Here is a 13,583-nt window from a genome sequence, read left to right on the forward strand (position 1 = left end):
AATCTAGTCGATGAAGTACGTGGATGCTCCCAAATAGTCTCCTTTCTTACTTAACTGACGAGTCTCAATGGGACTCAGAAAGTTCCAAAAAGATATTGGTCACTATTTTCTGCATTCTCGAACTTTTGGTTATAATGGGAATGTCTACCACTACCATCAAAACCGTATTTTAGATACAAAGTGTAGTGCTCTACTTCTAACCCCTCATTAATATCAGATTGCATTAGCAAAAGAATGTCCGTAATGGTATGGTTTAGTAAACCCTGCAACTTTACTTCACAACGCTTTTCACTAATTTCATAAATTTTCAGATAACATTTTTTTTGCCTTCAAAACTCCATGGTAGACAGGAAATAAGTCTTGATACAGCACCTTCTAAAGTTATGGTGTATATTAGGCGTTGAGAGCGAGTTCTCAAATTGTTGAACTTTGAAGCCTAAAAAACTGGTTGAAATAATAATATATTTTTATTATTTTTGTACTTTCATGAACTTCAAATAGTTTTTAATAGATTGACAACAATTCTACATCAAAAGAACAAAATTCATTTTTTTAGTTTTGATCACCTTTTCGTACCATCTGAACCACTGTGGCACGTATCCTTACAGCGCGCGCATCAATGCAAGCCAGAGAGAAGCCAATCAACGTTGCTTGACAAAATCACCCCAGGACTCGTACTAGAGGTGGGGTCCCTTGCAGAATTGAAATATCCGAACGTTACCACTACTTGGCTCTTGGAATTATTAAGAGTTCACTGTAACGGGTATCATTTCTCAACGACTTCAAAATAAAAATCAATTTAAATCGATCAGACTCTAATTTTGACAGAGGATTGGATAGTAGTTTACAGGAAACAAATTTGCTTGTTCTTTCAGTAACTTCAGGACACGGAGGAAAGATCCCGGAAAATAAAATTCTAGATACTTTTAAATTAATTGAATTTATTCCGATTAAAACAATTCGATTGCAAATAAAGGAAATAAAAATATGCGTTGTTCCAAATTTCGATTTATTCATTCAAGTGATTTCCCAGATTCAAAAAAGGGTAAACTGGATAACAGAAAGTGTCGCAGATAGCATCTGAAAAAAGTTGTTTATTTAAAAAGTATATTAGGATTATGCATTAGAAGTTTGTATTATTATGTATATTTTCAATTTACTAATGTAATCGCTAGTCCAAAGTTTGTTATTCTATATATTTTTCCCAAGAAATACATTTCACTTTTAATTGGTGATATGCATCCATTTTGATAAGAATTCCAAGGTGTGGGTGTCTGAAGACAAAGGTCCTGTCTACTACAACAGATAATTAACATCATTTTCTTATCTTTACTATACTATTCTTAATTTAAAATGAAATGAAAATTATATTTAGTCTTAAAAAAAATGTAAGAACTTTTTCAATCGCACCTTTGGTACTTATAATTCACTTCAGCGTCACTTTTATAATCCACACAACAAGAAATGGGAGGTGTACATACAAGTGATCCCAAAAAATTTTTTTCTCTCATATTTTCCGTCGAATCAAAATTCGCTTTGGTACACCAATCTAGATAGCCTCTTACTCCGCAGCACTTTAACTGTATTTTAATTTTCAAATTATTGATGATAGAAAAATATTTTTAATATTTGAGAAAAATTGTTACTTTTTCGTGCAAGTAATCCCAAATTATTGGTTTATACTGAATCGTTGAGAGCATTTGCGATTCTACGTCAAATAGAATTTTCGTTTCAACCGCGTTTTCAACAATTGCCAAAGATATTAAAATAACTGCCATAAATAAGGCAGCAACACCATGCTAAAAAATATTATAATATTAATGTTAAATTATTATGCAAAGTGTCTCAAGTTTAATAAATTAACAGGGTGTCTACTAATTTTCGACCACTAAATTCACGGTTATTTCAAAGGGTTTTCCTGCTTTTTCTCGGATGTAAATATCAAATCTCTTCTTACTTATAATAAAAATACGCTGATGATTAATTATTAAAAAGTAGTTACAAAAAACAGTTTTTATTCTTTTATCCAGTAAATCTTTAGAAACATTTTTTAAACTCTTAAAACGTTGAATCTTCAACCAAAAAAGGTCATTTTTAACCAGTTAAATTTAAAAGGAGATGGACTGGCCGTCCCGAAAATTCGGGATAGCTAACATTTTTCTAAATCTTTAAAAGACTACAATTATTTTTTAATCTTTTAAAAACCGATAAATGTCTCTTAAACTTGCTGCAAATTTCTCCTCAAGTGTGTAATCGCGCAGATTCAAATATTTAGCTTTAACGTTTTTTATATTCTTTTTAAAACCTTCATGAAATCATTTAAAATGTTTTGAAATCTTTTTGATTTCTCTTTCGGAAATTAATTTCTCCAAATGAAGATTGCATATGAAAATTGCTTATGAATCCTTATGAACCATTTCTATCCTCTTATAATAAAATAGTTAAATCTTCTATAAAAACTATTATTTCTCAACCAGTTGCATGTTTTACCAGAGAAGATGAAATTTCTACAAAAAGACGAATTTTAAACAAAATAGTTGAATAAGAAAATTAGGTTTCAACCAAAAAGTTATATCTTTAACCGTAAAGGTGAAATTTCTAACAAGAAAATTATTCTAAAATTTCTTAGAATTAATTTTTGAAAATAAAAAATCATCCTAAATTTGGCCGAAAATCCTAAGTAAATGTTTTTGTTCTCTTTAAGATCTTACAATGTTATCATTCTGCAAAACATAAAATGCAATTCCCTGCTCGAATTCGTATTCGAAGATGTTTCCGATTTTACTTGAACTCCCGGTCAATTTCCAGTTTTTCCAGAAGTAGACACCCTGTTTAAAATCGTTATGAAGTGAATTTTCATTTGGTTATTTAAGTGGTATTTCTTTACTAACAGCGATGGTTTTTCTCGATGATTGATGAGTAATACTGAGTCCTGCCAGTATCAATAAAATTGTTGAAACTGAGAACAAAGAAAATAATATAAGGACGTATACATGATGATTCAATATCATGAGAAAAATTTCTTTGTTGAAAGCAACCGCTGTAGCGCACGAAATAATAATAAGACCTACAGCCTATAGAATAAAAAATTAAAAAATTGAATCACTAATTTCTAAATTTAAACTATAATTTTTTAAGCAAGAAAAATAATTCATCGAATAAAAGGAATTTCCTACCACAATAATACAATTCAAAATTATATTGCACAGTTGCAAATTATTATATACAATTAAAATCCTATAAGAATTTCCGTTTCCGTTTCTAGAGTAAACCCGCTCATTATTTTCTGGATTTAATCCTTCTTCAAAATTTCGGTCCTCCATTTTCAAATCTGGCGTCGAAGCTGTAACTCCTCTCGATTTCCATTTTGTTTTCGGCACTACAATTGAAATTAAAATATGCATTATAATTGAAACAATGTAAAATTAATCATTTCTTGCACAGAAGGGCCTTCATGCATAGCGGACACACCCATGGTACCCGGGAGCCCACCATAAAAAAACTTTAACTTTGAGTGGATTATTAATTTATATTTGCATTAGTATTAAAAAAAATTGAAAAGGGGAGTTGGGCACCCGGGTGTGTGACAGCCTGGATGAAGTTAGATGATCACAGTAATTCAGTAGCTCAGGTTTAGGTAATAAAAGGGTTTAAAATGGGTTTTAATTGATTAGTAAAAACTTTTCATATTATATCGACATCACGTGAATGGCTTACCGCAGAGAACCCAAGTTCTGCCGTACAAGATACCAGCAGAGCTAGTAGGTATGAGGAACACTAGGGTGGTACAAAAACGCTTTTTTTAGAGGGCAACGATCCCCCCATTTCATTCCAAGTCCAGAAAAAAAAAATTTCCTATTTTTGTATTTTTTTTTTATTTTAACAGGTGCCGGTTTAGACTTGAAGTTTCCCATGTTAAATGCATGGGAAAAAATAACTTTTTTGAGTTTTTGGAATAATTTTTTAGAGTTTGAAAAAATGTGACGGGTCACTATAGGGGCTTAAAGAGAATAATCCAATAAAGAAATTAATGTATCAGACATATGGATTTCACACACCCACACACCCCCACGGGTACCTGAAAACTACCCTTAAGAGAAAAAGTGTCAATTCTTCTTAAAATCGACCTTTTGATCACTGTCTTCTGGTCTTTTTCATTGGAAATTATTAATATTGGTCTAGTGGAATATTTATCATCATTGGTTAATTAATTTTTAATTATTTAAACAAATAGAATTTGTGTAAATAATTTTGTTCGAAAGTTTTTTTCCCCTCAAAATTATCACCATTAGTCTAGTGGAATGTTTTATAACATTGGTTCATTAATTTTTAATTATTACTATTGGTCTAATGGAATATTGATCAATATTGGTTCATTAATTTCTAATTGTGAAAACAAATTATATTTGTTTAAACAATGAAAAATTAATAAAGAAATCTTAATTTATATTCCAACAGACTAATCATACTAATTTTTAGGAGAAAAAAACGAATTTTCGAAAAAAAATATTTAAACAAATTCCATTTGTTTAAATAATTGAAAATTAATTAATATAATAAATATAATACATTAAATTTTGGTTTTAAGGGTAGTTTTCACGTAATCGTGGGGGTACGTTAGGGGTGTCAAACCTACATGTTTGATAAATGAAATTCATCATTGGATAATTCTTTACAGGCCTCCATACTTTCCCGTCACATTCTTTCAAACCCAAAAATATTATTCTAAAAACTTAGACCACGCTAGAGGCTAGTGAAAGCTACTGGATACCTGGACATCGAAAACAATTAAAGGATGTCTCGCCACACTGGGCGGCGCACTAGAGTCGCTCTGAAATTCTGGACGGTATTAGAATACCGTGTCCTCACTTTCGGATGTCCGGTGGAGGTGGTTGTTTTCTAAGTGGGGTCTGACGGCGGCTATGATTGATGGGGCTGGCTTACGTGGTTTAATTTTTTCAGCAGAGTGGATTTTGGTTATTGCGTTCATGTATGTAATACTCCTATATTGCTAACCACGTGAGAGGATTCTGGCAAAAAAATGAAGTACAGACGTTTATTTTGGTCTCACAGAAAGCAGAGAACGTTCACAGATTGCGCGTGCGCCGCTAACCCTGGGAGGGGTGAAAAGGGGGAAGATTAATGACATTATACATATGAGGCGTTGCACACCATATTTGCCAGAAAAATTTTTTTTCTTGTTTAAAACTTTAAAATATTCGATACGTATTTTTTAATTTCAATATGACACGCAAAGTTTTCGAGACATTTTTAAAAATTTTATGTTAAAAAAAAGTCGTTTTTTTAACTGCTTATACTGCAATATTAAACAAAGATATGAAAATTCATACGGAAGATAAAATGTGAGTCTTTTTCTCAACTTTCGAATAAAGTATGCTAAAATCCACTCTTAATTATTCATTTAATAATATGAATCAAATATTTATAAACAAATCGATTTTTTTAATTGTGACCTGTTTGAAGAACAAATTCATTTTAAAGAGTGGAATAAACGTGTCTCTTGATCTGATAAAAATTTGTGAGTGGGTAGTCAAATACTTTCAAAGCAATGAATTTTTTAATCTTCCAAGGCAGCCCTAGTGTTTGTGAATCATTTATTAGGATTTCTGGGACCACTTTGTCGTAAGCGGCTTCTACGCCAAGGAAAGGGGCAGCTGGAAAAGATTTTTTAACGAAGGAGACGTGGATATCTATAGATAAGGTGGCTAATTTATCAATGTAGGATCGGTTTTTCCTGAAGCCAAATTGTGAGTTGTGAATAATCATTTGGTTCCCCAGCCACTAGTTGAGTCGTGTGATAATAAGTCTTTGTAGCAGTTTAGGGAAGCAAGGGCAATTGGAAGGAATTTATCTGAATTCGATTTGGGTATGAGGAAAACAAGGTAGTTAGACCAGGGTTCAGGGAACGAATATTTAATAAGAATTAAAGTATAAATAGTTCAAAGTTGGAGTCGGATATTTTTGGGTAGATTTGAATAACTTCAAAATTGACTCTGTCAAGGCCTGGTGAGGATTTACTTTTGGCTTTTGAGATCGCGCAATTTAATTCCTGGAGGTTAGAAGGCAAAGATGGACATTCGGACGCCTGAGTTTCAGCTGATAAAGAAGGGTTATTTTGGAGAGGGGTGGGGGTGAGATAAGTCGGTGGAAGAGCTACTGGATTCGTAAAATTAATCAATGAATGTTTTCATTTTTTGGTGGTTTCGGTATTATTCTTAGCAGTGGTTGGGGAAGGGGTATAGAACAGTTTGTATCGAAATCTTTTAACTGTGTTCCAGGCATTGGAGATCTTTGAATTGAGGGTTTAGAAATCACAAAAGGATTTAAAGCTTGTAATTTAAGTTTTTTGAAGGTACGTTCAGAAGCGGCTTCAAGTTTTTGATGGTCTAGGTAATTTTTATAATTAGTGGAGTAATGATAGCTTCCTATCTCGGCTTTTCTAAGGCGTTCAATTTTTTAACATTCTTCATTCCACCATGGCGGAAAATTTGGGAAGTGTCTTTTAGGTTGACTTTAAATTTTTGGATTGGCTTGGTGCAGAGCCTTGTCAATTATTTCGAATAGAATGTAATATGCTTCAAAAGGTACAAGAGGGAAACTCTCGATTGTAAGGTTATCAAATGTTTTCGCTTTAAGGATGCTTTGAAAGGTACTCCAACACACTTTCCTTAAATTATATTTATGGGAGGAGAATTCGTGAGGCAATTAATTTTTGAGATGATGGTTACAGGCAAGTGGTCACTGCCCATCTTATCTTGTTCAACTTTCCACGAACAGAGGGGTATAAGATTATTATACACAATGGTTAAATCGATAGCTGCTTTAGCTTGATCACAGCGGTTAAAATGAGTGGCAAAACCGTCATCCAGTATACTAAATATTGAATATTGAGTGGCTTCGAAGAGTTTGTTTCCTTTGGGGCAAGAGTATTTGCTGCTCCATGACACATGGTGACAATTAAAGTCGCCCCCTATAAAGATGGAAGAGAAGCGGTCAGTGTAGAACTCGAAAAGATCATTCCAGTTTATAGCGTTGTTAGGGGTTCACGGGTTACTATAAATGTTAACTATTAATAATTCACCCTAATTGGTTGGAATAGATGTTGCTATTAATTCCAAGAAGTTGGGATCTTTATAGAGTGTAATGGAGGAAAAGGGAATGTCTTTTCTAATTGCGATTAGTAGACCACCTCCGGAGTTATCGGAGCGATCATTTCGGATTATACTAAATTTTGTAAGAAAAAAGTTATTTTTCGTTCAAAATTTTTTTTATTAAGCATGATGACGTCGTAGTTATGGAGAACTCTTTCAAGGATACCTTTTTTGTTATTAATACTTCTGCAATTCCAATCCACAATTCTCCGGCGTTTAAGAGCGAAAGGAGTGGAGAAAATCGTTCTAAAATGTACGTTAAGGATGATATCGTATTCATGAGATTTTCAGGGTCACTGTAGTTGTGGAGTGCGTGCTGGAGAAAGTAGGAGTTGAACAAGTAGAGTCAGAGTTCCATTCTTGGAGGCCGACTCCATTTCCAAAGGATCTTAGATCTCTGGTGTAGAGCTGAGCAAAAGAATGGGCAGCTTGATTATTAAAATTAGTTTTCTTATAAGGGGCAGGGCTTTGGGGGTGTCGATATTGAGTCAAGATTGACATCGCCTAAAGTAAAGAAGTCTGAGACGTTAAAGTACGGAGATTTTTGGTTCTGGCTGTCTTCAGGTTGAGGAGTCAAAGAGTATATATGATTGAGGTAGCTATTCGGGATAGCGTTTTCTTTCTTATAGAGGAAAGCAGCGGACTTGATGATTGTATTTCGGTGAGCAGCGATTTTTTGTATCACAAGTTCCTCCATATATTTGGAGCATTTCTTGTCACTGGCCCAGTGCGGACCTTGAAAACTCAGACATATAGGAGGCCTATTTAATTTTGAGCATGGTTGATTTCCTTCGTGTGGTTTCCCTCCACAATACAAACATCAAGGGTTCTTACATAAGAACTTGACGTGACCGTGTCTGTAGCATCAAAAACGCATTACCCTGAACTTAGGGATAGATACTATCAATTTTTGAGTGAACTTTTCTAGATTTTCCACAATGGAATTGGCCCCGGTCGCAGATTTGCAGAGCACTGTGGTTCTGGTGGGAGGGGGGGGATTTCTTTTTGCAGTCTAGGATTTCATGTTTGAATTTTTTGTGGAGAATTTTCTCTACTGATACTGAGTTAAGAGGAGAGTCATCGATATAGTCCACCTCAACAGTGAATGTGATTGTGATTTTAATCCATTAAGATTATAATATTTACTTTTTAGGATTAGAGCTAAATGGAAGGAAGGCGATTGGTTGTTTTCTGTGCCGCTATTTTTATCGTTAAGATATGCCCTATCCTATTCCGCTGGTCTCTTTCTGCCTACCCAGCCAGAGAAATTCGATCTCTCTGTTCCATTGTGAGGGTGGTCATTTGGATTATTTGGGGTGTCAAGGTCCATTGCGTTTGTGATTTTCATAGATAGCTGATTTGGGACTATACTGTGAGAGGTCAAGTCGTTATTATCTGAGGTTAAGTTTGGGAGATTTGCATTGTTCTGTTCGGAAGCCTGTTCCCTAACTAAGAAGTTGCGAGTGTAATTGAAATTATCAGTGTTCAAATCTACTTCAGAGTCGGAGAGAGAATGATCACTGCGTGACCCTATGATAGGAGTTCACGCTGGCCTGAGGTCAGCGATTTCGTGTGCACCCGCCTGATTTCCGTTTGTGGAGATAATCCAGAGTTATAACCTTCAAAAGACCAATGGTAGGTCCTGTAATGTCAAGGGCTTCCTGTCGCTGATTATTGTTTGTTGAAAACAATTCGTTGTTTTATCTCTTGATAACACAAATGTTAAGGTTTCCTCTAGTTTGTGACAATTCGCCCACCTTCAATGAGAGCCTTGTCTACGCTTCTCGCCCTGGATAGTATCACGTACCAGATGATTAATCAATTCTCCCCTCGTAACTGTAATTTAATTATTTTCCTGTTCAACATAAAACTCCTGACCTTGGTGTTCCCGGTAGTCTGGACAAACACCTTAATGGTGTTGATCCCTAAGCCGTGGGGGAGGGGATACAGACCTATTTAGTTGAATCCGCCCCTGGATTGCGTAGGTATTCTCGTCACTGATAATGCCGATGCATTCGGAAGGGAGAGTCCCTAATTGCATTCTCACTGGGTATTAAAGATGTTTTTAACTGTGTCCATCCGAAAACAGTTGGTACATGTGACCTGGCTTAGGGCACTACAATTCCACTCTGCTGGCTCTGACACCGTTTTATTTTTTGAGGGGTCGGTGTCTGCAAGGATCGTTACTGTCACTCGTCCTTTCCAGAATCTACATAGCTAAGATTAACAGAATTCTACCTCTATTTGTCATGATCGTAATGTGCACAGACGATCTTTTGGTATACTACAAAGAGTATTCCATCGATGGGGCACTCGTGGTGATTAAGGAGACCCTAAATATTCTTAGCCCGTGGCTGCTAGAGAAGGGTTTCTAGATTGTCTTGATACCAGTCATTCCTTAAAACATCTGGACGATCTCCTGGATCGGAGACTCACTTCATGGACCCGCATTGATGCAATTTCGAGTAAAGCCGCTAGTGCAACAAACTATCTCAGATCAGTGGCTAGTGTTAGTTAGGGTGCGGATCCAATGTTTCTGATGATGGTATAGCGCAACATGATTACGGCACACCTCGTGTGGGGCGCTCACCTATTTATCGGTGCCAATACGTACCTGCTCAGGAACCTGAATTACGTGCGTAATGCGGCCCTAAGGATGTTGATGGGTTATATGAGGACAAACCTCATCGAGGTTCGGAACCGGAAATAGAATTTAGAGGGAAGGTGACTGAAGAGTTGCAAGACAGCGTCGTTATCTTCACTGACAAATCAGTATCAGAATCCTGACCCAGGGCTGGCGGTTCCTTCTTCTCTTCCCAATCTCGAATTAACTACCGAATTGTCCTGTCGCCAGGTGCCTCGAGCTATACAACTAAACTACTGGCTACCGTTGAGCCTGTTAAGTACAGCCTTAACCAGAATTTAAAAAGAATAGCCATCTTCTTAGACGCATTACCCGATGTACATGGGTCTAACAGACCAAGCAATATTATAAGCAGCTTCGGTAAGGCATACACTTCGAACGGCAGTAATACGAATGTGTGCATTTCAAATTTAATTTTTGGAGCTGCATTTAGATTAAAGTATATAAAGGTTTTTTGTTTTAAATATAAATTAATTAAAACATTTTATTATTTTTTCACGATTGTGATTTATAACTTCTAAAATTGATTAATTGTAGCTCAAACATGAAAAAGTAGACTAATTTCAAATTTATACAGGTTCTATCATGTATCAAATTAAAACCTCTGTCCTTTTTTAAGGATTTAAAAGCTCTTTTGAAAAAAAAATTTTTCAATTTTGGTTGTGATTTCTTAATAAAAGAATAAGTGCTATTTATTTTCAAGAACAGCAATTACGAAAATATTTAAAGCCTTAATAGTTGAGACATTTTAAGTTTGTAGTCTTCAGCATATTGAATCATTTTAAATTTAAAGCTATTTAAATATGTGATCAGAATTTTTGAATGGAGAGTGTTCGATAATTTTAGATTAAAACATTTCAAATTATTTAGTTACAAATTAAAATCGTATAAAATTGCAGGATTGGAAGTGAACCTCTTTTAATACTTAAATAATTATTTTAAAACAATTAAAATCGTATCACTTCAGATCAATTGGAAAGTAGGAATACTAAAAATTAGGAGTGTTCGAAAGAACTGAACAAATGTTTAGTTTAAAAAAGTTATTTGAGAAAATTCTTTTTCCAGTTTTATTTTATTTTATTATTTTTTTTTTTTTTTGATAATTTGTAACCCACACAAATTATATATATTTTTTTAAAGAAAATAACGCCTTATTTTTGTAAAAATTAACAAATATATATATTAAAGGTTCACTCAAGGTCATTTTTGTTCGAAAAACTTGTTCTTAATAAATTGACTCTTATTGTTCGCGATTTCGTTATGTTACTCAGGGATTGTGTTTTTCATTGAAAACATTGAAATGTGGCTTTTTAAAATTTATAAAATTATAATTGAAGGTCACTCAGGGTTATTTTCTGTGCAAAATATTGATTTATAAAGAATATTTGTCAAAAAATAGAACGGATTTCTTCGCCCAAGATACAAACGTAAATTCTACTATAGTAAAAACAACTGGAAAAATTTAGACGAAGGTCAAATTTGGTAAAAAGAGTAAACCTTTGTCGACCTATGAATACTAATTTTATTCCCCAGAAGATTTAAAAAAAGATTCTTCGAAACACTTTTATTGCAACAATTTAATTAAAGAAAAATATTTTTTATAAAACTAAAAATAGTACAATTTTTACATGCAATTCTTAAAATAAAAAATCTGTGTGTCAAATCACAATCCAATCCGACTATTCTTTCGGAAGTTATCCAGTATACGGCCAACAACAAAGAGGATGACGCCGGACAGACAGACAGACAGTCCCCGACGTAAAAACTTGTTTTTCTGACTAAAAGGGCCTCAAATCGTCGACATTTGATGAAATCAGAAACAGTTATTTTTCATTAAAAAAACCAATACCTTCTCATTTTGGATGAGAATGTAAAAATTATCAAATAGATTTGTAGAAAATCTTTCAAGGAATAAAATGATTGTCCCGTAAGTTAGAACCGAAAAATTACTATTTCAAAAAAAAAATGAAAGTCCTTCTAAATATTGAGATAGACTCGCGACCGGGAAAAATCGGAAAATGAAAGTAAATTTGAAAACTGAACTGCACTTCGAGTATTAAAAATTTTAACAGTGATTTATTTTACAAGACGATTCTAGATCTGTTCAAAATAATATAACTTACATATTTTAACGTTAAAATTTGAACTAATTTAATTTAAAATCCTTAGGATTGACACAAGTGTAAACGTTCGAATCAATAGCTTCTTAAATAAACGCCTTTATTCAATTTCAAAATATTTTTGAAATATTATTTCAGTATAAAATATTTCTTTCTTAATCTATTTAGCTTGGAAATAAAAAAACAGAACAATTTTCAATAGTAAACAATTTGAAAATAAATTGTCACATTTTCAGAGTGATAAATTTAAACTTTGAATGTTACAATTATAATTTTAAAAATTTTTTAATTTGTATTACGAAAGGTAAAAGTATTTCATTTTGATTCTTAAAGTACAGTTTTACAATCATTAATTTATTTAAAAAATCAAAAAGCTAAAGGTTTCCGAATGTTTCAAATAAAAGATTTGCAATCAATTAAAAGAAAATTGATACTTTTGATGATTTTAAAACTAAATGTAGACCTTTTTTTTGAAAAATTACATAATTTTAAGAGGAGGTATGAAAATATGGGACCACTAAAATCAATCCCGAAAGGGATTACTGAAAAATCCCCAAAAATGAAATCTCCGGCATCTGAAAAATAATTTTTTAAAATTGTATTAAAAAATACATAGAAAAACACGTGCGCTTTAAAAAAAATGTTCATACAGAAATATATATTCGATTATTGTAATTTCAGTAAATGAATAATACTTAACGAACAAATTCGGTAAAATCTTATTATCCGTAATTTTATTTATTTTACTTTTCGTGAATTTTTCAATTCGACTTTTATATTTCGGACATTTTATGATTTCAGGAATTTTATCATTTGGTTATTTTGCAATTCATGAATTTTACAGTTTCGGGAATTTTATTTTTCGGTATTTTTCAGTCGCTTTTCCCGAAAAATAAAATTCCCCCATCACTCTAATAATTCCGAAATTATAACATGGTCGAAATATAAAAGTCCCGAATTTGAAAATTCTCGATAATTTATAATTTAGCCAAATTTGAGAATTCCCGACAGAAAATTTCCGAATTATACAATATCGGGGCTAGACAACTCCCTAATTTGAACAATTAACAAAAGAATTTGTTAAAAAATATTGTTTTGAATAGAATAATAAAATATTTATACCACAGAAAAATCTTTTTAATGATTAAAGTTTCTACAAAATATTGTTTGAATTTAAAATAGCAATAATTGAACAAATGTATTTTTGGGTGAAAAAAGTTGTTTGAAAATGTTCATTGCATTTTTGTACATTACAGAAAACGCTCGCAAAAATTGTTTTCTCAATGTCTGCCATTTGGGAATTTTCTAGTTTGTATATTTTATAATGGGACAGCCTTCGGCCTAGAGTTTTATTATTCAGGAATTTTATAAATTCGATAATATTGTAAACTTTTCAGAATTTCATTATTCTAGAATGTTTCAATTCGGTATTTTCAGATTTCAGCATTTTATTATTTTGGCAAGTTTACAGTGTCGAAAATTTTATTATACGGGACTTTTCAGTCGTCCCAAAAATATTTCAAAAATTTTAAAAGATTTATAACATTTATTTTAAAAATATATTTTATAGAACATGATATTTTTTATGAATTTGCCAGTGAAATTCTGGTCGGCTAATTTTTTTCGCTAATGCGAAACGTAATCTGG

At 32.9% G+C, this 13,583-nt stretch overlaps 1 protein-coding gene across 2 annotated transcripts in view; it reads right to left on the reverse strand.

Moving 5' to 3' along the window:
• Positions 1–917: 917 nt before the first annotated feature.
• The window catches only part of LOC117169442, a 40,630-nt gene continuing 27,964 nt past the window's right edge, over positions 918–13,583 (reverse strand). The window contains exons 5-10 of one of the 2 annotated variants that reach the window (XM_033355821.1): positions 3,177–3,379; positions 2,892–3,074; positions 1,647–1,799; positions 1,411–1,580; positions 1,161–1,293; positions 918–1,080 (exon numbers count right to left, since the gene is read on the reverse strand). In XM_033355821.1, the coding sequence (XP_033211712.1) occupies positions 1,036–1,080; positions 1,161–1,293; positions 1,411–1,580; positions 1,647–1,799; positions 2,892–3,074; positions 3,177–3,379 (887 nt within the window). In that variant the 3' untranslated portion in view covers positions 918–1,035. Of the gene's footprint in view, positions 1,081–1,160; positions 1,297–1,410; positions 1,581–1,646; positions 1,800–2,891; positions 3,075–3,176; positions 3,380–13,583 lie in introns of both variants that reach the window. The other variant, XM_033355820.1, reaches the window with a different exon arrangement.

This window comes from Belonocnema kinseyi, chromosome 3 (assembly GCF_010883055.1).
Source record: "Belonocnema kinseyi isolate 2016_QV_RU_SX_M_011 chromosome 3, B_treatae_v1, whole genome shotgun sequence".
Lineage (NCBI taxonomy): Eukaryota > Metazoa > Arthropoda > Insecta > Hymenoptera > Cynipidae > Belonocnema > Belonocnema kinseyi.